The sequence below is a fragment of the Leucopleurus acutus genome, assembly GCF_964270905.1.
Source record: "Leucopleurus acutus genome assembly, chromosome: X".
NCBI classification, from domain to species: Eukaryota; Metazoa; Chordata; class Mammalia; order Artiodactyla; family Delphinidae; genus Leucopleurus; species Leucopleurus acutus.
The window spans coordinates 95755248-95781918 of NC_139148.1; the positions used below are offsets into that span (position 1 = coordinate 95755248).

A 26671-nucleotide genomic window follows, 5' to 3' on the forward strand; every position below is an offset into this window, starting at 1 on the left:
ATACTTGGAGGCAAAAATACAGACCTTCCTCTGCAGGGTTTCACTGGTGTATGGCTGACAGAGCTCTCCAAAATCCACTGGGTAATGGTGCAGCCCTTCTCTGTGGATGAATAGTGAGAGCCCTAGCATGAATGTCTAGATTACCACCCACATTATTCAGTAAAATGCCAAACTATACCATTTCTTTCCTGTACTATGATTTGTACCTATTCTTTCCTCTCAAACCTAACTTCACAGCTAATCATTATGCAGACCAGAGTCCTCTCTGAGCTACCTGTTCCAATGTTCCCTTCAACAATGGCTGTTTTAAATGTGACCAATCTCTCACACTGATTCAACCATATAACTCCTACACCAATATTTCCCAACAGGTCAGAAAAATCAAGTCAAAATGAATGAACAAATGCTTTAATTTCAAGCCTTTCCACTCTTCCCTCTCCTGACTCAAGGTTTCTCAAATACCCTCATTTCCTGCTAGCTCCCTGAACAAAACTACTCAGTCAACTCTGTGATCCTCGCTGGTTGAAATGTCTAATGCCCTCCCCCCCAATCGAATTCTAAGTTCTTATGATTTGAAACATAATTCAAAATCTTCCATGAATCCTTTTCCAACAAATAGGTCCATTAACCTCAACATAACTAATATGCCTCCCCCATTCTCACGTATAATCGTGAATACCCAACTCCCATCATCCACCTGTGGCCGTTTCCCCTCTTTCAGTTACTGGCCTAGGGCATGGCCACTCCAGTGAAGTCACTGGAGCATGGCAGGGAAAGCACATACAGACAGCTCACAGAATGAGGGAGAAAGTCAAGAAAAGGAGGCAAGGAAATTACTGTTTGGCACTATTTGCATTAAGGTCCCTTACAGAAGCAGGGATAATGAGAGGTGATAACATATATATGTATTGATAAACTTTAATTACATCAAGTTATATTATAAATTGAGACATACCTCGTAGCCATAGAAACAGCCACCTGCTTAGTTAAGTAGAAAAGATGCTTACTTACATATGTCCCAGTGGAAAAGCAAGTTGGTAAATTATTCTATGAACTGTATACTGAAAGTTTCCAGGCTAAGATTAACATGAAATGTATGTGTGCATAAAAACACATACTTACCAAGTAAACATGCCCATTCTATTCGTCCCTTATAAGAAAGCTTGCCAAACCAAACCATTCTTTAAACTCCTATTTGTCCACAGTAAACTGTCAAGTACACAGAGGGCATTCAAGTGGTAGTTGACAGTGATCTTCAATACTAGCTGAATGAAAACCTATCCAGCCAAGTTCAGGAGGAAATGAATCTTTAATCATAAAAACACTCAAGAAAAGGATCCTGCATGTTACAGCATTCTTATAATTGTACTGGAAGATATACTGCAATTTACTTAGTATAGCCAAGAATTTATAGAACCATGATTCAGAGTCGCAAACAATCTGATTTTAGCACAAAAGCTGGAAAATAAAACCTACTGGAATCAATCCAACTTGCTTTGTTTCCTGGAATACAGGTAAAAACCCATTACAGTTAACATCAGGATAACAAAGCCTCGAGATAACAATGTTCTATCTCAAAATGAACCCACAGTAGTTTGTTGATTTGGTTACAAAAAAATTATTTACAGCAAATAATCAAGGAAAACAAATGTTTTCTTCAATTCTCTTCTAGTAACAGTCACTCCCTATAATGAAAAAATATGTGCTGCTGGCAAAGCAATTCTCACTTGATACCTCACTGTGAGCATTTTCCCCCACTTTTATTCAGTACGACTTCCTCAACCCTCACCTCCTTAAATATTACACACAAGCATACATAACTGTCTAAAATGGATGTCAAGTCCATTCACTGCCTATGCCATGGGCTTAATCTTCGGAATCAAGTTATTCTGCAACTCCTATTATCTATTTTAACTTGTTACTTGTATAAGATTTATGCCAATTAGGTTGTATGGTTAGTCGGCTAAATTATATTTAGTTACATTGTGAATGTAAATTCTACACAATAGAAGATGGTTTAAAAAACAGTACATTTCCATTCTTCTTTGTATGTTTATAACGGTACTGATATGTACCAGGTATGGTTCTAATGATGTAAGTTTTAATGAAATACTTAATGTAATTAAAACTTCACAAAACATTTCTAGTGCTTGGGAGTAAAAAAAAGCCCGGTGGTAAAAATGGCCAATTTTAATCCTAAATCAATGGCATACAAAGGGAAGACCTGGCGACACTGCATATTTTTAGGGCACAAGATTTATGCAACTTCTCAGAACTGTACTTTTGAACGTAAGCGTATAATACATATAAAATACTTCAGGTTCTTTGCGAAAGAGCTTTAAAATGCTTTCTTTTATCTGTAACGGTATATATTTCTTTTGTACACATTATGGGTTCTTAAAATGCCCTTATGAAGGATTACTCTTATTCCCACATTTCAATATTCGGTGGAACCAAAACCCAATAACTGGCTTAAAATTTCACACGGACTTCAGTTACTTTATTTTCTTCCTTTTAATACTTTAATGCTTAATATTTTTTAAATTGCAGCACCCCATTATTAGATGATTGACTTAATGACACACTCTTTTTCTCTCCTGCAAATGCAGTATATGTGGGTATTTTCATTCGAAATAATTTTTATTTTAAAACTTCGTGACACCTCTTCAAGTGCCGACAGGCAGATTAAAAAATTCACTGCTCTTAACTTCCTTGCCTTAAGAAAAAGTTTAAACAAAAATTTACTCAACCCTCTTATATAAAACAATATTCTATCTATGTAGGTAATAATGGAGTGAGGAGGGAAAGGGAAGGAAGCTACAAAGATGAAGACATGAGGTCTCTGCTATCAAAGGAGCTTACCATTCAATGTGGGAGAAGGACACATATACAAATAATAGAAAATACTCAATGACTGAGATATTGGGGAGGGGTGATGAGGACGTGCCAAGTCGGAAAGAAGACAGCTTCAAAGTTTGAAATTGGACCACTGATGCCATGCTGTAGATTTTCAATTACACTCCATTATCCCACATATGGATTCCCACTTAGGTGCAAAGAGATATACACGCAGTGATGCTAAATGCAGTTACCCAGGTTATATTCTGCTTTCCAAGCTATGCACCTATGGTGCTGCATCCACCCAGGGAGGGCACTTTTTTCAAATTCACACAAAGGCAACGTACGTGCTAGCAGTGGCCCTGAATACATGGATAATTATTGTCTCCTGTCTTTCCCTCTGCCAGCAATGCTACAATCTAAATGTTCACAGATAAAGGACTAATTAAATAAACTATGGTACATCCATACACCAGGATACCTTGCAGGCATTAAACAGAAACAGGCACTGGAGTCTACTTAATTATATTGTGGCGGTCAGTTTCTTGGTGTTGATAATACACTACAGTTAAGGACGATATCACCTGTGGGAGAAGCTGGGTGATGTCTCTGTACTACGTTTGTAACATCCCGTGAGTCTATAATTATTTCAAAATAAAAAGCTAAAAGAAAAAAATAGAAGAACCAGGCATTTCTCAGTGTGCTGATGTAGAAGTATCTCCAAGATTGACTCTTAACTGCAAAAAAAGTGTAGGATAGTATGTATAGTATGCTACTCTTTGTGCAAAAAAAAGGGTACGCATATGTACACAAATGCTAGTATATGCATAGACTATCTCTATAAAGGTACACAAGAAACTGGTGGCAGCAGGGGAGGGGAACTGGGCAGCTGAGAGGGGTGGGAAGGAGACGTACATCTTTTTTTTTTTTTTTTTTTGCGGTACGCGGGCCTCTCACTGTCGTGGCCTCTCGCGTTGCAGAGCACAGGCTCCGGACGCGCGGGCTCAGCGGCCGTGGCTCACGGGCCCAGCCGCTCCGCGGCATGTGGGATCTTCCCGGACCGGGGCACGAACCCGGGTCCCCTGCATCGGCAGGCGGACTCTCAACCACTGCGCCACCAGCGAAGCCCAGAGACGTACATCTTATTGTCCTCTTGTGATGTTTGAATTTCATACCATGTACACATACTACCTCTTCAAAAAAAGTTTATTCCAGGGACACAGTTTTCCTGCCAGAAGGTTTTAAAGTATCCCTTCCATCTGATGTATTCCCCTTCACCCAGTTTAAAAGGCCCAGGGGTTATGGGATGGGATCTAGGGATAGGTTCTTCCATTGACCCAGCACTGTGTGCATCCTCCTGCTAGACTGTGAGCTAGCTCCTCCGGGGCAAGGGACCGCAGCATTAGCCGTTCCTGGCACAATGTCTGGCATATCTTGGGACACAGATTTTCTTGAGTTAATTTGACCTTTTATCTTGGCCCTTCCTTTTGACTTACTCTTAAAACCCCACACCTAGACGGATTCTTTACCACTGATTCTGCCCCGGGAATGATGCTTAAAAAATTAGCTTCTCATTAGCATCAGTCATTCCCAGGTCAGCAAGTGTTGACACCAATGCTCAAAAAGGTGCAGGTTTATGCCAGTGAAGGCAAGATTTTTCATGGAAATATGGGTGATTTATAAATTTCATTTTTATTTTAACATCTGTATGTCAATGAACAAGATGACTCTTCAGCCATCTTAGCTAAAATCTCCCATCCAGGCTCCTCACTCCCTAACTTCTATAGGGTTTATTTGTCCCTCCCTCTATAAGGTAAGACTTATTTGTAGTACAGTTATCTCAGTGCATAACTTAGCTCCCTTACTAGAGTATAAACTTCTTAAGGGCAGGGAAGCCTTATCTATCTCATTATTCCCACAGTAACTAATATCTAGGTCAGTCATCTTTGAAGACAGTTCATTTAATTAACATTTCATAATTTAAAAATTAAATAACTTTAAAAATACCATTTAATGTAAAAGTAACTAATTTGCTTAAAATAGCACAGTGGGTTTGTTGTGAGGGCAAATAAAAAGATTTTTACAAGTCTGTCACAGAAAGAAATTATGCTATCATAACATCCTTGAGAATGTTGCTCTGACTTCATGAAGGTAGAACCAGCACCTTCTTGATCTGTATACTAGAACCGTATCCTTTCTCCCTTCCTCAACCATGTACAGCTTGCTTCTAAGCTGAAACATTACTATGAAATTGCTAAGCTACTCGCTCTTTAAACTTGATAAACAATCGCTAAATAAGGAGACTAAGATCCCTAAGGGGAGAGAGAAGAAGATGGTAGTCCCTTCCGAGAGCACCCATTCAGTAGCTTCCTACTTACAAGGAATCTTGTTTTGCCTGCTGGACATCCTTGATCCTGACAGCCAGTCCCCAGAAGCAGTGCAATGCTTGTTTCATGTTACTTGCAGCAGGGTCAAGATCCATTCAAAACTGCTCAGAGCCTTTCATCATTTTGCCTGCCACATTACCTCTTCCTCAAATAAAGAGAACTGAAAGCAAGTCAAAATGAGAGCTGATGTTCTCCCCATAGGAACAAATCACTGATATTATAAGTTATAACGGGTTTTATTATCTGGAACTTTGTTAGTCTACTCTGTAATTCATTAGGTGAGTTAGGTTACGTTAAGTTCCAAAAGGTTAGGTTATACTAAAACTCTATTATAATTCTTATTTTTATTTTTAAAGCAAGCATTAATATAAAAGGCAACTTTTTTTCATCATGTTACAATCCTTCATACTTGTCCTTAATAGTAAGCCTTGATGAGGGCAGGAACCACATTTTACTTATCTTTGAATCTCCCACAGTGCCTTGGACATACAAAATTCTTAAGAAATATTTATTTGAATTAACTTTTTCAAGGATGCATTGAATCTGCCCACTGACAGATAATTCACTTCTAAAATTCAGACATTTCTATTAAAATGATTCAACTTTTTTACTGATGTGCCATACTTATTTCAGAAAAAACGTAATTTTTCTCAAGTCTCTAAAGAGACTCCACCTGAGCTAAAACCAACTTTTTGGGCAATAGATATACATGTTTTTTGACAGATACTGCACATCAGATTGAAGGCCTCTGGGAATTAGTTCTCGAAGAGAGGCAAGCAAGCTTAGAGAGAGATTTTTTAATTGTCTCCAGTTCCTTGAGGGGTGTCATAAAATTATTAAACATATTAATTTTAATATCAAAAATAAGTCAGAAAGAGAGAGACAAATACCGTATGCTAACACATATATATGGAATCTAAGAAAAAAAATGTCATGAAGAACCTAGGGGTAAGACGGGAATAAAGACACAGACCTACTAGAGAATGGACTTGAGGATATGGGGAGGGGGAAGGGTAAGCTGTGACAAAGCGAGAGAGAGGCATGGACATATGTACACTACCAAATGTAAGGTAGATAGCTAGTGGGAAGCAGCCGCATAGCACAGGGAGATCAGCTCGGTGCTTTGTGACCGCCTGGAGGGGTGGGATAGGGAGGGTGGGAGGGAGGGAGACGCAAGAGGGAAGAGATATGGGAACATACGTATATGTATAACGGATTCACTTGGTTATAAAGCAGAAACTAACACACCATTGTAAAGCAATTATACTCCAATAAAGATGTCAAAAAAAATTTTTTAATAAATAAATATATGCCATTAAGCACTTTTAGGAGAGAGGAGGGATATGTTATAAAACCAATGCTTGAGTATTATAATTCTCACCATGTTAGAAATCATACTAAGAAGAAATAGGCAAGGCTTAAAACACTCTGGTGTAGTTTTCTCATCTTAGAAACTGGAATAAGAACAAACTCCTAATTCATGGGAACGTTCTGAGAATGATCATTATGAAGTTCTTTTTAGTATTTTATTAAGGTCTTACAAAGAACCCAAAATATTCTACATAGATAATGTGCTTGTTTACAGCATATAAAAGAAACTGTCAAATAAAACTTAACTTTGAAAATAATCTGCAATCTCTCTCCCAGAATCTAACCTGCATGTCAAAGCACGGAGATTTCTAAAACTAACTACCAAATTCTTACCTCCAGTTTGAGTCATTTTCTTAATGGCTGCCCTGGGAACCGTTTTAACATCTTAACTTTAAAAGATCTAGTTCAGGTTAATACCAGCCAATGTCAACAGTATACAAAATCTCTGTCCCTCCCCCTCTCCGTTAAGCTATTATTGTCATTCAGATTACCTCTTTATTCGTGATAAACCCATCAACAATTTTAGAATTATTGCCTTATGCAGCTCTCTTAAATCAAATAGGAGAAGAGTTACAAAGATACCTTTACGCTGCCTTTTATGTTTATCTATGTAGTTATGTTTACCAGTGCTCTTTATTCCTTTGTGTGCATTCAACTTACTATCTAGTGTCCTTTCATTTCAGCCTGAAGGACTCCTTTTAGAATTTCTTGAAGAGCAGATCTGTAGCAACAAATTCTCAGTTTCTATTTATCTGGGAGTATGCTAACTTTTCCTTCATTTATGTTGGATAGTTTCGCTAGATATAGGATTCTTGGTTGACAATCCATTTCTTTCAGCACTTAAATACCTCATCCCACTGCCCTTCTGGCCACCATGGTTTCTGATGATAAATCAGCTATTAATCTTATTGAGACTCCCTTGTCCGTGATATGTTCCTTACCTCTTGCTGCTTCTAAGATTCTCTTAGTTTTTGTCTTTCAACATTTAACTATCATGCATCCAGGTGTGGATCCTTGTGAATTTTTCCTACTTTAAGTTCATCTTACTTTGAGTTTGTTGAGCTTCTTGGATGTTGTAGATTAATGCTTTCATCAATTTGGGGAGTTTTCAGCCATTGTTCCTTCAAATACTCTTTCTGCTCCCCCACTTCTCATTCTGGGACTCCTATTATATGTATGCTGGTATATTTGATGGTGTCCCACAGGCCTCAGGGATCTGCTCATTTTTCTTCACCCTTTTTTTCTTTTTGTTCCTCAGACAGTATAATCTCAATCTATCATCAAGTTTGCTGATTCTTAATTCTGCCAGCTCATATCTGCTGTTGAACCACTTTAGTAAATTTTTTATTTCAGTTATTAAAATTTTCAACTCCAGATTTTCCATTTGGTTCTTTTAAAAATAATTTCTATCTATTGATATTCTTTATTTGGCAAGACATTCACAACGTTCCTTTAATTGTTCAGGCATGATTTCCTTTGAATGTAAGGTTTGTTGTTGCTGTTGCTATTTGTTTGTTTGGGGACGTCCCTGGAAGAATTCTGTAAAGTCTGTATTCCCTGCCATATGTGGTCACTGGAAGTCTCTGCTCAGTTAGCTTAGAGGTCAGCTAATGATTGGACAGAGATTTTTCTAAAATGTCTTGAACCAATAGATCTTTCACCCCTTGCCAAGGGATCCTGTGTGTGTTGGGACATGCCTTCAATGCTCTGGCAGTTTACAACTCTGCCTTGGTCTTCATTTCCTACTTCTGCAGATTTTCAAGGTCAGCCAGAGGTGAGCAAACAGGGCCTCCTCAGATCTTTCCTGGGCATGCACCCAGCCCTGCACATGTGTATGGCCTTGTAGATACCCAGGAATATACTGGAGTTTTTTAAAGCTCCCTATTTCATCTCCAGATCCTTCTTTTGAGTTTTTTGACCAGCCCCTTCTTTGCCCCTCCTGGTATCACTACCTCAGGCAGATGCAATGTTAAACAATTGCCCCTAACTGTTTTAAACAAATGTCCTGAGGATAAGACTTTTCCACTAAGCAAGGATGAGTCACATCAAGTTAAGACAAGCCTTGTGAATGAGGCCTTTTCATGGAGCTGCCAGACAGGTCAAACAGTTACAGTTCTATGGGGACAGGGATATTTGGGGAGCTTGACCCTTCCAGTGGCTACTGGTTTTCATAGCTACTGTGTTTGCAAGGTTGCTGGTTTCCTTATGGAACTGGGGAAAGGGAGGTAGGATTAGGACAAGTTAAAACACAATATTCACTGTTCTTACTGAAAATAGGCTGTTTTTAATGAATAAATAAATGCTCCTAAGGTTGTTAGAAGTCTTTGGTTAATTTCCAGAATTCCAAAGAAAGTTGATTTTGAAAATTTTTGCCAGTTTTCATGTTGCTTTTTTAGATGAGTAGATTTTCTGAGGTCCTTACTCCAATATTCTGAAATCCCTTCTTTGAGTTTGAAAATCTTTCTGGAACTGGTGTCTTCCAAAAAGACTGTAACCTTCAGCTCTTAAAACTGCCCAGCACAACATGTGGGATCCCTGGTGATATCCACACATAAATTTCTAGGTTAAAGTATTCGTGAACATCTATAAAATCTGAAGAGGTAAAATATGATCAACCTATATTTACATTTCATTTTACCTGTGCCGACTACAAGGAAATATATGGTTTTTGATAATAGACATGAAAAAAATGCATTTACTGTTATAAACATTTGGCTACATTTAAGTATTTTTAAAATACTGCTTCTTTTTAAAGATTCACATATTTTAATTTTACATAACAGAACATGAGAGGCTATGACTTATCCAAGTCATGGTGGGACTGAAGGCATAGCATCTAATTCAATGCCTAGAGTCATAACAGATGAAAGGTTACTAAGAAAAGGTCTCACTGTATTTCTTAGATGAAACGAGGAAGACAGTGATTACAAGCTCTAAATCTTGACTTTTATAAAGAATCATAAACACTTTAAAAACTCATTTTAATAGAACATTTACTATTTCATCACGTACAACTGACTATTCATTATCATGATGCCAAACCAAATTACAAGTTATGAAAGAGTCTGAGAACAATGATAGCATTATCCTAATACTAAATTAGGAGATATCAAACATATTATAAGCGGTTCTTCATTTGGAGAATTCTGGGGGTCCTGAATGAGTTTAGTTGCAGGTTCGATATGAAAAACGACCTGCTCACACCCTTGTGTGTATTGTATATGTTGCGGGGGCGTGGGGGCGGTGGCGCAGAGAACGAGAACCAACACATAAAGCTTTCCACATAACTTCCCTACCCCTCAAATTAGCACCCAGAATTTGTACATGAGACTCTGGGTTTGGGGGTCATGCTGCAGGGCAGAGAGGCATGTTGCTGGAAAAAAACTGTTGAGTATCACTGACTTAATGTTTAAAACACAGTAAAAGTGATTACAAAGTCATTAAGCTCTTCTCTGAGAAAAACAATTTAAATTGACCAAATCTTCAATATAGAGGAATTCACTCATAAAAATCAACAACGACAGTAGTCTCAGTGCTATTTACGATGCTATCATTCATTCATAGTTTCACTATTCTAGTCTATACATATTTTTAAAAACCAGCATGAACATATGATAAAGGTATATAACATGATAAGTTTTCACTACTATGTATCTTTAGAACTCATGGACTTAGAATCTGCAATTTTAGGAATTTATGAGCAAGCATTACAGTCCTTGATTAAATAATTTTTCATTTCGCTGACATTAATATAAATAATTTGAATCTTATGTACTTTAAGGCCAATATGTGTGAATGAGTTGCTAAGTTAGTAAGTCTATCCTATCATCCAACCCTGCGCTGGGTGTTTTCTTTGCATTGTAAACTACGCAATAACTCAGGAAGTGAGAAAAAATTGTTTTTGAAAATAAATGGTCCCCAAATAAAGCAAATTTCTACTGCTGATGATTAATATAAGGAAATGCTTTAAGAGTCGTAAAGCAGTGTTGATTCTTAGCCAGAAAATATTAATTTTGGATAGAGACTAATGTGTTGAATTCAGCTTTGACTCAGTTCTATGACATAAACAAGTCTGCCATAAAACATTTTATGAGGGAAATTACATGCTAAAATATTATTTGTGCTTTCAGGATAACTCATAATCCCTTGGGTCAGGCTTCTTCAAATCTGCGTCTCTTCATCCAAATTATATTAATGGGAGAACAGACACATCAAGAATTTCCATAAAAACAAACAAAGGTATTCCTTTGGTTCACCAAATGTAGGATATTCAGTGTGTTTGCTGACCCCCCCAAAAATGCATTCTTAGGCAATAGATTAAAAACTCCTGACTGCAGAAATACTAGGAAAGAAAGAAGCATTTATCTAAACATATGGAAACCTAGAGTTGAAAACAAAACAGTAGAAAAAAATAAGTAAATAGTACCAAATAGCCTTCCAAGCATTCCAATCTTCTATAAGAATGGAATCATAGGTAAAAGATAAGCAGGTGATTAAAGCCTGTGCCATACCTCCTTGAGAACAATAAACACATGTTCTTACCCTCCTGCGTACAGCTACATGTAGCCAGGTCAGTCCCCAAATAACAGACAATATCAAATAAATCCACAAAGATCTTATGATGTCAGTTATACACATAGAGAAAAAGATACCCACTTTCAGGTGAAGCACAGGAAGGAGCACAATGGAACATCTCACTCATTCTCTGCTTTTAAACTGTCTGGAAAACCTAGAAATCTTTGAAATCTAGCACTGCCCTGAATTCAAAATCAGTCCAGTTAAACAGTGTTTATGTACTCCTTTAGATATTCAAACCCACTGTTTGAAAAAACCTGGAAGTCATAAATTCACAACCTCTCTACCACCATCACTCCACCACCTCCCCAAATTGGAAAACTAGCAGGACCGGTAAATAGCTTTCTAGAAAATGCAAAGTGGTTAAACACTGCTAGGATTTAAGTGTTCAAAATTCTATATATTATGCAGTTGCTACCAAGCCTTCAGATATTCAAGACTACTGCTTTCAAAAAGGAAGCTCCATAGAAAAATTATGTTGAGGAAGGGGAAGAGAAGGATCCTCCTAGATTTGTGCTTCAATTCTGGGGTGGCAGAGATTGGGAGACAAAAGTATTCAAATAAATATAACAACAATTCTGAAGAACAGGAAAGCACCAGTGGCCCTGCTGGGCTCGTGTGAGTTATTTAAGTTAATAAAGGGTTAACGAATGGTTATTATGGGATGGCAAATAATTATAACTCTTCATGAAAGTGAAAGAAAGCTTCAAGGCTAAAACGCTCCTCTTCTGTAAAAATTGACCTGAATTTCTCTAGGTTGAACTGAAATAAACACAGCAAAGGTTCTAAGCACAGCCCATTGGAGACAGGAACCAGGACCCTTTGGACCTACACCCATTGTTTCACTTTAAAACGGGATTTGCTTGTTCTCTTGCCACAGCCAAAATGGAAAACCACTGACTTTTTTTCCCTCGATTGTGCTCTACACTATGGAGGCCACTGCCCATTTAACATGACTATTGTTTGAAGCCTGTGAAAAATGAAATTGGCATCTAGGTGGTTCAACCCTGTATAAACAAAATTACCTCTCTTTCCCCTGGCGTGGGCATGCACCTTTGTTAATAAAGATTTTAAGCATACTGAGAGTGATCAGGGACCTCTGTGTGGTCTGTCCTAAGAACCACTGGATTCCATTTGGCCTCCTACCCTACTGTGTGGCAGGGGTCTATGATCACCTATATAGGCCAAAATCCATCTCTTCTCCAAAAAAGTTGATTCAAAAATATTTCACTACCCCTATTTTATTTTAACATCTGGTATATCTTCACCTCACTGTAGTAACAGATAATTCAAGTTACAGATTATTCATAATTCAAGGCTATGACATCAGGGAGAGCTGGTCTACTTATAAACATAAACTGACTACACAGAGAACACTGTTCATAAGCATTGTGCTAGTGTTGTTTTTTACTTCCTGAGTATGCTGGCACAACATTCATGCTTATGTGGCTAGAACCTGTCAGAGATCAGTCTCAGAGTTGCGAAATAATTTCCTTATATTCTGAAACATATTCTAGAGAACAAAGAAAGTGAGTTACTAAAATAAAATTTTACAGTGATCACTGAAGAAGAATTTGGGGGTTCTAAGCTTATATCTTAATAAAATTAAAGACAAATTATCAACAAAAGACTGAGAATTTTGCTCTTTTGTCTTCAAAGAGCAACTGTTCAACAAAAAATAAAAATATGCTGTTCTATTGTAATTCAGGAAACTAGTTTAGAGTTTTGTTTCTAAATAATACTATAAAACCTTTAAAGATTTTGCTTATATAGTTTGTGTCTTAAGAGTTGTAGCACTCTCGAATAGGGTATGTTAAGAACCATAAGGAGGGGCTTCCCTGGTGGTGCAGTGGTTAAGAATCCACCTGCTAACGCAGGGGACACGGGTTCGAGTCCTGGTCTGGGAAGATCCCACATGCGGTGGAGCAACTAAACCTGTGCGCCACAACTACTGAGCCTGTGCCCTAGAGCCCGCGAGCCACAACTACTGAAGCCCGCGTGCCTAGAGCCCATGCTCTGCAATGAGAAGCCCGCACACTGTAGCGAAGAGTAGCCCCTGCTCACCACGACTAGAGAAAGCCCACACGCAACAACGAAGACCCGACGCAGCCAAAAAAGAAAAGAAAAAGAACCATAAGGATACACCCACTAGACTAATCTAAAGCTAATTTAATAAATAACATCATTCAATAATTAGTACACAATTCTCCTATAATTATTATAATTCCCAGTACCTACCTTATGTGGGTTACATTTGCAACATCCAAGTAAAATTTCTTCATTAATTTATGGAGGAAAAAAGTGGCTTAAAGCCATTTAATTCTATAATAATTAGGGTGGTTTATGTTTTCAATTACATAATCTTTGCAGCTTCTCAATTTTCCCAGCTTTATGTTTGAGATACTGAAGTTTAGAAGAAAAAAAAAGAACACCGAACATAGAAGGCACTCAGCAAAGGGTGATAAAACCAATGTTAATCTAACTGACTTATGCTGAATGTCTATTGATGAATGAAAGTACTTTGTCTACACAGCAGACTCCTACTTGTGTTATTTCCCAGTCTCTTGTCCAGGCTTCATGACATTCGTGACATTAAAGAACCTGCTGAGGCATAATTAACTGGACAAAAGGGAAACTATACCAAGACAGAGGCAATTCACAAGCCATTAACAGTTAAAAATTGTCAACTGGCAGACCTTCATTTCCCAATGCCTGAATTACAGCAACAGTCTCGTGATGGATCCCCTTTCTTGCTAGGATCTCCCCCACTTCAAACTACCTTTGTGGCACCCATTGACTACTGTCTAATTCTCATTCTGACCTCTATATCTTTAAGTTGTTTCCCTGTCTAGAATGCTTGATCTATCTATGAAAAAGGCCTACCCAGCCCGAATCCTACTTTGTCCACGAAGCCCTCCTATAACCCCAGCCCACATTAGTCTTTGTCCAAACTCCTACAGACCTCGTTGTCTCCATCACTCACTTGGCCATTAAGTCATATGTGACCTCATTACTTGTTTCCTGAATCTTGTCTCCTCAATATGACTGCAAGCTTTTTTAAAGGCAGGAAGCATGGCTTATGTCTATTTTATAGATCACTCACCCGCACCCAAAAAGGAGCCTACCAGTGTTCTGCCCACAAGTTATATCACTTGTTGAACTGAAATATCAGAATTAACCATAATATGAAGAGCAGTACTAGCTTAGAATAAGAGATAGGTTTCGAGGTAAAACACACTGTCTTAAGATAATGCTGGCAAATAAATCCTGAAGCTTGAACAAATATTCATTTTTAAATGTCTATAAGCAAAGGAATAATCATGGTGGAATTTCTATTTTCTCCTTTAGAAGTGCAGAGGCATCTCTAAATGGAAGAAGTTAGAAACTGCTCCAAAATTCAAATTAATGCATTACAATTCAGTGCTATTACTTAAAAATGTCTGCACCTCTGCTAATGATAAAGAACCTCATACTGTCTGTGTAGACAACAGGGCAAATAAACAACTTTCAAGACCCATGACTTTACCATACCTATTATTTCACAGATGCCACTACCACATTTAGATGTGAGCTCTCCATTAGAAACAAATGTGTACACTATAAGAAGCAATTTCAAAAAGTGCTTAACCAGTTTAAATGCACACATATGGACTGAAAGGCCTTACTTATAATATCCCATGAGGCAAGGTGTCTTCCAATTTTCCATCTCTCTAGAAAACACATTTTCTCAGAAATATCAGGATTAACTGTCAAAACTAATGTTCTCCTTTAATGCTCTGGTCCCTCCTTCCACCTTTAAAAGTGGGTGAACAAGGGCCAAGCTCTGACCTGTCAAAGATGTTTCCTTATATTATTATTAGCTAATTCGTTAGAAAGCCCTAAAGAACAGAGGATGAGATAACGACCTAAAAGGAAAGCTAGAAAATCAAGCTCTGTTCAAATACAGGTAGTTGGTATTAAGTCTACTAACAAAGCAAATGATAAATGCCAGGTCAAATACTAACTGAAATGCTACTAGTTTGAAATGTTTTTTAAAAATGGTTGTTTCTGCCTCTAATGCCTTTAATCTAGTTTACTCATAATTTTCAGTAAGTTTGGAAAAATAATACTTCAAAGCCTAAATTAGGCTCTCCTGTAAGAGGGGAAAGGGTAAGCTGGGACGAAGTGGGGATAGGCTTCATGCATCTCTAATGTGGGTTGGTAAGATCTTTAAAAGATTCTCAACATTCCTATGAAAACTTACTTGCTTGAGGTAGAGCCACTATTACGTACCTTTAAAAAGTAAGCTAAACATGGTGCTTATAGTTAACAGTACTGTACACTTACAAAATGTGTTAACAGGTTCGATCACACGTTATGTTTTTTACCACAATAAAAATAAACTTGCTAAAATCAGTATACATCTATATGATTAAAGAGAAATTCATTAACCAAAAATAGCTGATACCCCAGTTACCTCTGAGAGTGTAATTTGCAAATTAAATCGACCATAGTGGGTCCCGTTAAGAGACACTGGAGATAAGGTACAGAAGAGCCAAGTATACTCAGTAGGATGCCTTCCTATGACTGCATTCTGCAATCAGACATTACATCTGGCTCTCTCCTTTCATAGTATCTGTTCCATAATCTTTGTGATGGAGAATAACTATGAGCAGCAAGCTATGTAAAAGAAACGTCATACATCTAAGGAGAGGCTATTAATACCTAAATACACATGCCTAAAAATAAGACATATCTGAATACCTGAGGATTTATAACTATGTTCGAGGATAAATCAAGAAAAAAAAAGGATAATGACCAGAGAGTGGCTACATTTATCCATTTGGACTATACTTAAGCTACTTGTCCCACGGCTCCCAAACTTACCCAGAGGCCTCATTCTGAGGACACGATGTGAATGGTTTTCAATGTGGTCTCTAGGAAGCACTCGGGGGACCCGTACGCAAGTCCTCTTATGTTATTAAACTTCATTCTGTGCATCTGTTGCTGATAGGAATCATTTCTTTTTAACCAGAGTGCCACGACTCTTGGTCCTAAAGGAGGGACACCTAGGTTTGTATCATGTAAAATACGCCTCTTGCAGCAGTCCTGCTCCAGACTCCACACTTGGTCTCTTTATCTGCCCTGAATCCAGGCATCACCTCACTTGACAACAATCTCATTTTTCTCCTTCACTGATTCCCACATGCCCCCTACTCCTGCCTCCCGCCCTGTGTGACTCTCTGTCTCCACAGAGCCATGCTTTCTGTGTGGAAGGGTGGATTTCTGCAAAACAACTTGCCAAACAGGGCAATGGTTAGAGGACTTCGTAGAGTAAAATACACCACAAACCACCTATCACCTCATTAGCGTCAGAGAAATAGAGGCAGTATCATTCCCATTTGTTCTTGTGGGGTTTTTTTAAATTGACAAGGGTGTGGGGGTAGATGGATCCAGGAAATGAACAAACATTTTCAACCACTGACTGCCTAGCCCCCTACTTCTACCATCAAAGAGTTATTCCACAAAATCAAGTACCTGGCCAACCTACTGGCAAATTTTTTGTCTCTAATGCAAACTAAGCGTGGGAGTTTGTTTTAATCATGGGGAACTTCATGAAATGCATCGAGAGCAATACTCTAACATAGAAAAAAGGCCAGAAGACTTCATGAGATTCTTCTTTAGTGAATAAATCACCAACACTGTCTTCCACTTACCACCTTAAAAAAAAAAAGTGAAAAGAGCACCCAGCATCTAAACACTTACCTCACTGTTGTTCAAAATCAGGATACAGAGGGTATTTGTCTTACTACAATGAGGTTTGTACTGAGGTCCAAGTTGTACCAGAGATGTAACTTATTTGTACCCAAACCACCTATACCTAACCACGTGGTCTTTAGGCTACATAAGCAATACTACTGTCACAGAGAAGAAACACACCAACGTGACTAGCACATGAGCATTTCTTTGAGGCAGACACAGTGCTGTGGCCGTTGGGCTGACAGCACCAAAACCGATTTTTCATAGATCCCATACTATGAGAATGACTCAAAGATCCACCAGTGCCTGAAGCAAAGCAGAGAATCTGGTGTCACCACCTTGCAGCAATCCAAGATCTCGCTATAAGATATGTTACTAGAATTGTGTGTCATATGCTTACAGAAAGTATATGGAATGGCAAGGCGAGCTACATAGGCAGTTAAGTCAATCTCACTACTTTCCATTACTAGAGAGCTGGTCAGCATCTTCTGGCAGGATATTGCATAATACAGTCAACTGTGCTCTCCCAGCATTGCATGTGGCTTTGGGTCACAGTGTGGATTATCTGTAAAATGAAACAGGGGAAAGGCAAGAATCATCAAGACTATCACAGACCTTATTTTAAAAACTAATATTAGCAGGCCTGGACTCAAGCAGAACTTTTCACATTTGCCTATCCACTGAAGATTGCAAAGATCACAAAGCAATATGGCTAATCCTGTCCACTGATAACATCTCTCTTTCACTGCTGAGCAAAGCTGCAAAACAGATCCAGCTTGATTCTTTATTTTCTAAGCTTGAGGACACAGGACCTAGAATCTAGTACCAGACAGTACTTTCAGTCCTTCACAAATTTCCTTTAATCCAAGGCCTGAAACTATTGGTTGGCGAAAAAGTTCGTTTGGGTTTTTCTGTACGATCATACGGAAAAACCTGAACGAACTTTTTGGCCAACCCAATACAAGTTTCTGAGATGGTCCTCCACGAGGCTCTATTTTGTTGACAACTGTGCTGTGATAAACACATAAGGAAATATAAGAGTCACTGAGTGCTTTCAAATTCATAAGCCTGAAGACTGAGAAAATGTATAAACCTACATTAGGGAAACCCAACATTCTGTCAGGTATTTTTACTAGCAAGACAAAGCTTAAAACTATCACTGATCTCTACCCATTTCGGCAGTTCAAAGTCACGACTGGGGAGACCGGGAGGCTGGAGAGATCCCAAGAGACCAACCAAACCAAATCATCACAATAGCTCTTTGCTGCTCTGTGGTTCTGTTAATTAAAAAAGAAATGACATTTGCTAACTGCCAACACTTGAAATATACATATTAAGAAATCTGATTTCATGTGACCAACTATTTGTTTCGTCCCATCCCCTCCCCCACCATGTTTTTAACTGACACCACCATCCTCCTGGTTCCTCAGACTTACAAACTCTGAACTATGTTCAAAGCCTCACTTGCCCCAGCAATGGGAATTTCGTAGATTTCTTTTTTCTGCAATGCCTCTTTACTCACATGCAATCACCTGATTTCAGATCCTCATCCAAGAGCTCTCTCAGCTATCTTTATACGTGATCCAAATTCGATCAAACCAACATGTCTTCTCCTTTCTCTCAAATTAGATAACAGTTGGGAATAGGTGAAAGGTGGGCGGGGTAGGTTCTTACACTTGGGATCAAATTTCATCGCCATTCCAACAGAGCTGTTGAACAAACTTTTCCTGAGCACAAGAATAGCTAGGCACAGAGCCAAGAAAAGAAGAGGCAATGATGGAAAGCAAAAAACAGGTGAGCTGCAATCTTTCCACTCCTACACAAAACCTGGTCCTAGGGTGCGAGTCTCTGCATACACTGACAACTTCTTCTACTTCTTGATTTTTCAACATTCCTTTATTCACAAACTCTGTCCCTGGCGTGCATTCCCTACTTTTGCAACGCCAGTTTTCCTCCTGCCCTCATCACCTTAAGCCTCGCTGGGCTCCCCTACCTTGAGACTCTTCTCCTTCCAATTCATCCTACGTTCTAGTGGGCTCGTCTGCAAATTCTGTTCCCTTCCTAACATGGGAAACTATAATCAGATCCAATGTTTCTTATCCAGCATTCCCAGAGGGTTCCCAGGACAAAAGGCTACTTTCCATTTCCTTGAAGTTTTATGATCTTAGAGACCAGAGCAAGGGGATTGGTATGGCGAATGCTGAGTGTGCAAGTTGCTGACTGAAGACAGCTGCTGGGAATCCCCAAGTGCTCTGGCAAGGGGTGTGGCGGTGACAGCAACTGGTTTGAGAACAACCAAGTAAGACTTCCAGATCTACTGGTCATACCCACTCTTACCAATAGTCTCTGTACTTCTGCCATTTAAAAGGTTGGCTCAAAAGTTGTCCTCTCCCAAAAGCCTTCTTCCTGACCACTCCTTTACCCCATGTCATTACCATGCTTAGGTACAACATTTTTCATGTATCTAATTCACCTGTAATCATGTATACATTGCTCTGTAAGCATTTTAAGAAACTCTGATATCTGTTATCATATCTTGAACAAGACTGTGAGTTCTGTGAGGATAGAACTATTTCTTCTATTTCTCTAGTTTCCATCCACGGAACTCAGCATAATGTATATGCTAAAAAAACAAACAAACAGAAAAAAAAATGGGTTTTTTCCCCAGTGACATATAATTTCCACTCAGCTACTCAACACTAACATTTTTAAGGTTGAGCAAGTTTGAAAGTATGATACATTAAAAGCTGTAGAAAATACACCCACACTTGATAGAAAAGATGCCACTTACAGTTGGACCAAACATAAAATACGCCCCACCCAACCAGCTATATTATTGCCCCATACTTTTTCCTATGGGCGCTTTTCTTTCTACTACATAAGCTTGTGGCTCATTTTTGCTCTTAGCAACACTAACTACAGAAGCTCAACTCTAAATAAGTTTACTGTTGGGAATCTACTCTTCCCACCTACACAACCACTGGCTTCCCACACTGTTTCCAGTGTCCTGTGAGCGACTGCCCAATTACTGATTGTGGAAAGACAGCTTACACACTGAAGGTCCATTCTTGGCAGCCCCTGGGTTTTACTGCTGGTCCTCACTCACTTAGCTTAATTGATTCAGAACAGTATCAAAAAGAGACATTATTACACAAGTTGGGGGAAAAAAAGACTATTTAAGAAAATTTAAATGCAAAAGCCCTGGTCATTGTGCTGCTTTAAAACAGGCAAGCATGTGTGACATGGAGAGAACAGAAAAACGCCTACTGAAATAGGGAACTTTGACTAATCTCATTGCACAAGTTTTAGTGTTTCACACATATACATTCTCAAAAAGATGGTCTGTTAATGGGAAGCACAACTGACTTCAAAATTATAATAAATTGCCATAATAGGGTATAGTGTTTTAACGCAAATACAATTTCAAAAAGTGTGTAGTCTTTTAAAGACAACAATGTGAATGTTAGTATGTTTCTGAGAAACACATACTAGAAAAAAGCAACTTATGCATGGGCTAACAGAGCATTTTTCTCTTTCTCAGTAGTGGTCCTTCTTCCCACTGGACTGAGAGATCCCAGCAGAAGTTCCTTCTTGGTTGCTACCCACTAACTGGGACCTGAACACAGCACAAACACAATACATAAGCAAGAAAAATCATGAGCTAGATTATCACTCCCTTTGGCCACATGGGGGAGAAGGTAAAATAAGCAATGAGTTTTCCTTTGTAACTAAATACACCTTGCCCTACGCACGCCTTTATGCATGGATATAAAAATAATTTTGTAATTTATATTTCTACATCCTACCATTTCAGTCACTGATGGTTTTTACAGCATAAATGACAACTGGGGGCATGCCTGCTTTCTTTTCTATCAGTAAGATAGGACACCGGATTGCCTTCCAATGGAAATCAACACTGTTGAAAAACAACCCGTATAATACATCCGAAAATGCTCAACAATTTTTCAGACAATTTTTTTTAAAAAAGAAGAACTATCCATTATGACCATTACACTAGCATAGATAAGGAAATCTGTAATGGCTCAGTAGCACCATCTGCAAGAAACATATGCACCTTCTGGCCATTCTGGTCAGTCTTCATCCAAAAAAGACATACTAGAAATATAATAGTTTGTGTTTAAAATGCTGATTTAATATCACTTTGACCTGAGCTGCATTATCAAATCATCTTTTTTACTAACATGCGATAGGATTGTTACTGTTCTGGTGAAACAAAGTGCCTACCTCTCACCTCCCTAGAGCAACCCAATTCCTCCCAAGCACACAGAAAAACAGTAATTTGACTACTGCGACAAGAAAAAGGTAATTGTTCAAACACCTGATCAGAGTCTCTCAAAATCTGCATGTCCAGGAGTGGATTTTTAAAAAATACATTTTGTTCACTGCAATGGAAAAACCACACTTACTGATGTTTAATAGTAAAACATATTTTATGTGCTATGGTCTATACAGAATGTAGTACTGCATTAACTTCAAAGGTGGTAAGAAGATTAAAATTAAAAGTTCATGGGATGTGACATGCAACACAGCATTCAAGATATAAAGACTGAACAGTCCCAGTCCCTTAGCAGGATCCTTTTATATTTCTTTGTTAATGAGGGAAATTCTTAAAATGCAATCTAGCAAGCGTAAGCATAAGTAAAAGCTTTCAAAATCTCATCACAACATGTTATTTAAGCGAACTAATCATCAAAGCATTTTTTATGGGAACAGAGGGGGACTTGACTTACTAAAATCAATACAACTCACTTAAAGATATACTTGAGCTGCTTTTAATTCCTAAAATGTGCCCCCCACATTTAACAATTTCTGAAAAAAAGACCTAAAAGTGTACCGCAGGTTTCCAGGTGAGGGTTTCCTCCCTGCCAACCCCACCTCGGACTGAAACCAAACCAAGAACCTCAGACTCTTATGATGATCTTGGCAGCCTTCAATCTCCCTGGTGCTAAGTTAGAAAGACCACGATAAAATATACTAACACGGAAGCAGGAAGTTTTATATTGGAAACTGACAGTGAAAACTGCCCTTCCCTTACAGTTGCTCAACTACTTTATTCAGGTCTTCACCACCTCTCTAACCCAGTGGGTCTCAACTTGTGGTCCTGGGAACTGTAGCAGCAGCATCACCAGGGAGCTTGTTAGAAATGCAAATTCACGGCCCCACCCCAGACCGACTGAATCAGAAACTCTGGGAATGGGGCCCAGCAATTTGTGTTTTAACAAGCACTACAGGAGCTTATGATGTACCCTAAAGTTCGAGAACCACTCCTCCCCAAACTTTAATGTGCATAAGAATCACCTGGGGAGCTTGTTAAACTGCAGATTCAAATTCAGCAGGTCTGAGGTGGGGGTCTGTGAACCTACATTTCAAACAAGTTCCCAGGTGATGTCTTCTGCAGACCACACTGCAAGTGTTTCCCAAACCAGCTGTTTACCAAAAATCACCCAGGGTGCTCATAAAATCCGAGTACCCAGGAACCACCCCAGACCAAATTAATCAGAATCTCAGGAGAAAGCCCTCGTCGAATACAACCACTGGTTCTCCTCTTCAGCTGCATGTTAAAATCACCTGGAGAGCTTTTAATAATCCTGATGCCCAGGCCCCATCCAAGACCAATTAAATCAGAATCTCTGGGGTTGGGACCCTGGCGTCCATATTTTAAATAATCCTTCAGTGATTCGAATGTGCAGCTTGAGAGCGACGGTTCTGGAGTCTAACTGGCTCGACACCTGGCACGGTGGATCCCTTTATGGTAGCAAATGGTTTCCTATAACGTGGCTGTGTTCCCATCTATTCAATATAAATCTAAGAACTCTGACTTTGAACAGTAAAATGCACCTAAAGTCATTTTTTTATCATGTCTTGAATCTTAGTTCTGTGGGCAAATGTGGCTGTGCAACTGAGACCAAGGATTCAGTAATTCATTCCTCACTTTGAACACAAATGTTACCTGTCTTCCGCTAAACAGATTTCCACTGTCCTCCCAAGTCCCAGCTACTGCTACCTCTTCGCAATGAGGTAGGTACTCCAAGAAACAGCAGCAACAGTGAAGAATTTGTATCCACACAGCCTTTTCCTATAGTGACATCCTCCCCGCCAAACCTGAAACAGATAGATCACTGGAAATCTCTAATAACCTTCCAGAGTGGAAGGGTCACTGATGAAGCTAGAACTTCTAAGCCTATAAAAGGCAGATTTCACCAGTGACATTTTGACAGAAAGGTCCTGGGAAGGGATGAAAACGGTGTGCTTTCCCACAGGAGAATGTGCCACTGTCGAAAGCACGTCTTCTGGTGGACAGAGACAGGACCTGAAACAGCACTGCTCGTGACACCACGATCCTAATAACTCTGAGGGAAAAAAAGAAAAGCAATGTGCCTATTTCTGTCTTATGACCCCCAGCACCAAGCCACACTAATAAGTATACAATGCTATTAAATATGTAAAACAGAAAGAAAATGGGTTCTGGTTACTAAGGCACTGTCAAGTGATTATAGTTATTTCACTTCCATAATCAAACACTGCTTTTAAGAAACTTTCCCGAATTTTTCCACCATCCACCTCAAAAATGACTTTAAGATAAATGAAAGTAAGATACAGTCCTCTTTCCACTTAAGTGAACTTTCATTCTCCCCTTGGTCATGTTCAGTGGCTCTTCTAAATTCATTGTTTGGTAGAATGCATGACACAGCCAAGGCCTGCTAAATAATAGTTATTATTCTTCCACCATCATTTCAACATATCCACAGTGGTCAAAAGGGTGTCTTATTTTTTCTGTTTAATTCCATGAAAAATCCAGTGGGTGGACTATTAGAGGAGAATCAATACCTAAATACGTGTGCAGAGTAGCCACTTTTAAATGACATTTTCAAAAGCATTTCCTGTATGAGATGGTCAAGCTCACTTTCCTTTTAAAATTCTTGTTACAGTCATTCAGTTAACCCAAACTCACTTTAAAATGTGTGAAAATAGCACCTCCTGAAAGTGTGTTCGCATATGCTTTGGAGCAATGGAGCGTGAATAGTAAAACAGCCTTTGCCAAACTCATATAACTGAACAGGAGTGAATTTTTGCAGTCCCATGACTTTGCTGAGCCAACCTATGTATCATCCCCAGACTGGCTTTAATACATCATAGACATCCAAGAGAAGGCAGAAAAGTCACAAATAAGTGACTCAACCTAATAAATATTTCATAGATTTTTTTTTTAACATGGCAGTCTTTTTCAAGATGAATTCTACTTCTTAACCAAAAACTAAATTGGCTAAGTACAGGTGTGGGTTTAGGATTTAAGCTTCTAGAATTAAAACTATGAAATTTATCAAGATATTTAATTTATTTGACAAAGTATCAGTCTCTATGCTCTTTCATGCATTTCTTATGAACCAATGCCCAAAGAGGAACCAAGTCTGAAAGAAAAAGCACAGACCACAGAAGAGTGGCAAAAATACATTTCAAGCATCAAAGCCAAAGAAAACAAACGAAGCAAATTTATAATTTCCAGGACACTTTATTGTAATTTCCACTTTACATATTAATTGAATATTTTTAGTCTAGGCAGAAGTGTTTATACGTATCCAGTCACAGTCTAATCCCCTAATCTCACAAAATGAAAAGAAGCAGTTTAAAAAGAACATCAATTCAGGTATTTATGATATGGGGACAAGGGGCACTTGTCTTAGCTAGAAAAAGGGTTGATGCTTTTCAGTATAAGTTTCACTGAAATTTTTCTCTATTATTTTTCCTGTTGATGCTAAGTACTCATAATAAAAACAATCGCCCTCTTTGTCATTCTGTCCTGCCTTGGGCTTTACATTCTGCCTAGCATTTAACTCAAAAAGTCAGTTTATACTCAGTTTACACATTAAAAAAAACAACATATGCCCCATTTCCCACACATCCAAGTGGACAGGGACTAGAATTAACCTGGCTTTTAGCTGTAACCGTGTTATTTTAAATAATTTCACCCACACACTTGAAGGGTAAAATAACTAAAAGTACAAAACCGAAGGAAACCGTAAAAATTCCTACACACTTACTGTTCAACTATTTCTCGAACTGTCGAGCCTAACATGGGTTTCTTAAAAGTGAAATCGACACAAAAGCGAATGTACGCTTAACGTATAAACTGACAGTGGCTCTATGGGGACAGCTCTCTTTGAATGAGCTATTACCCAGACGGTGGAATGCAAAAAAAAAAAAAAAAAGTCTCACTCTTTAAATGTGAGAGAGCCGGCGGTGCGCTTCACTAGAAACACATTTTAATGGGTATGTTCGGATAAAAATAGGTACTAAGGGAAAATGTGTTTTGAAAAAACCTCCTCCCTCCTCAGGACACGAGGAAACCCGAAAGAAAAAGATGGGTAAACTTCATTGGCTCCGGAGCTAAGTTCCATCACTAGCAGAACAGAAGTTGGATAGTTGCTATTTTTCACGCTGCAATGGAAGAGTAACTCTCCATGTGCAAGGTACGCGGGGCGGGAATACCGGCGGGGCTTTCACAGGGGGTCAAGGAAACCCAAGCCAGGAGAAGTCAACATCGTGAGGGAACCAGAGCTCCCAAACCCGGGCGAACGAGACGCAGGGTGGCGAAGGAGAGGAGAGGGTCAAAACTCCTCGAAGTTGTCTCAAAGAGAAAGTGAACACCTCTGGGAACCAGCGCGCCATCTCTCGCAGCAGCACCCCGCTCCAAGTGTGAGGCGCTTGCCTCTGAGGGCAGAAAGCGCGGGGTGCCCTTACTCAGAGCGAGCGGCTCCGGGGACCCGGGGCAGCGAGAGGGGCAGGGGCAGCGGCCGGCGGGGAGGCTGACTCGTACTTTGCCTCAACTCTGAGCCCCATCCCGAGCGCAAGGGAGAGGGCGGCGGTGGGCACGGTACTCACTAGGGCTCGTTGGTGAACCGGGGGGTCCGGGGCTGCTGGTATCCGTACAGGTGACAGTAGAGCACATCGAAGCAAAAGCAGCACATCTCCGCTGACACCACCATCTTCCGGGAGCTGGGCGATGAGGACGAGGCGGCGGACGGCAAGGAGGGCGAGGGTGAGGTGGCGGCGGCCGGGGGAGAAAGTAGGGTGCCCACTCCGCAGCTCGGAGGGGGCGACAGGGAGATTCCCCCGCCGCCGCCGCCGCAGCCCTGGGGGGGAGAGAGGGTACAGCCGCTGCCGCTACCTCCTCCGGCTAGACCTCCTAGACCGTTGAGCCGCGTACCGGCGCCTCCTAGTCCCAGCTCCCCGGCTCGGCACTGGCTCTCTCCGCTGCAGTGGGAGGAGGAGGAGGCGCCACCACCGCCACCCGAGCCAGAGGGGGGCGAACTGGACAGTTTCTGCTTCTTCACCCCGCAGCAACCCGCCGCCATCTTGGAACACTCTCCCCCACGCAGCGCTTCCGACCCATGAGTGAGGCGAGCTGGCGGCGGGGGCGAGCACGCTGCGGCCCCGGCCGCCGGGGGCGCGCCTGGGGCTCGTAGGCCACGCGCGCGCGCGCCGCTACCTGACCCTGACGCCCGGCCACGCGGCCAGCCCTCGCGCGCCCCCGCCCCGGCGCGCGCCCCGCGCTTTCGCGGCTCGGCACCTCGCGCTTGTCCCGCCGGCCTCGCGCCTCCTCCTCCGAGCCGAGCCTCAGCCTCCCTCCCCGCGGCTCTCGGAGGATGAAAGACGCGAAGCCTAGTAGGAAGGAAGCAGAAGGAAAGAAGAAGAAAGCGGAGAGTGGGAGCAAAGGGAAGAGGTGGGCACGCCCCGGGTCA

At 40.1% G+C, this 26671-nt stretch overlaps 1 protein-coding gene across 2 annotated transcripts in view; it reads right to left on the reverse strand.

Annotated features, from left to right (window-relative positions):
• Window positions 1-26322, reverse strand: part of AMMECR1 (AMMECR nuclear protein 1) — a gene marked incomplete at its 5' end in the record, with an annotated part of 105106 nt that extends 78784 nt beyond the window's left edge. The window contains one exon of one of the 2 annotated variants that reach the window (XM_082864300.1): window positions 25812-26322. In XM_082864300.1, the coding sequence (XP_082720426.1) occupies window positions 25812-26284 (473 nt within the window). The remainder of the gene's footprint in view (window positions 1-25811) is intronic. The other variant, XM_082864301.1, reaches the window with a different exon arrangement.
• Window positions 26323-26671: the final 349 nt, after the last annotated feature.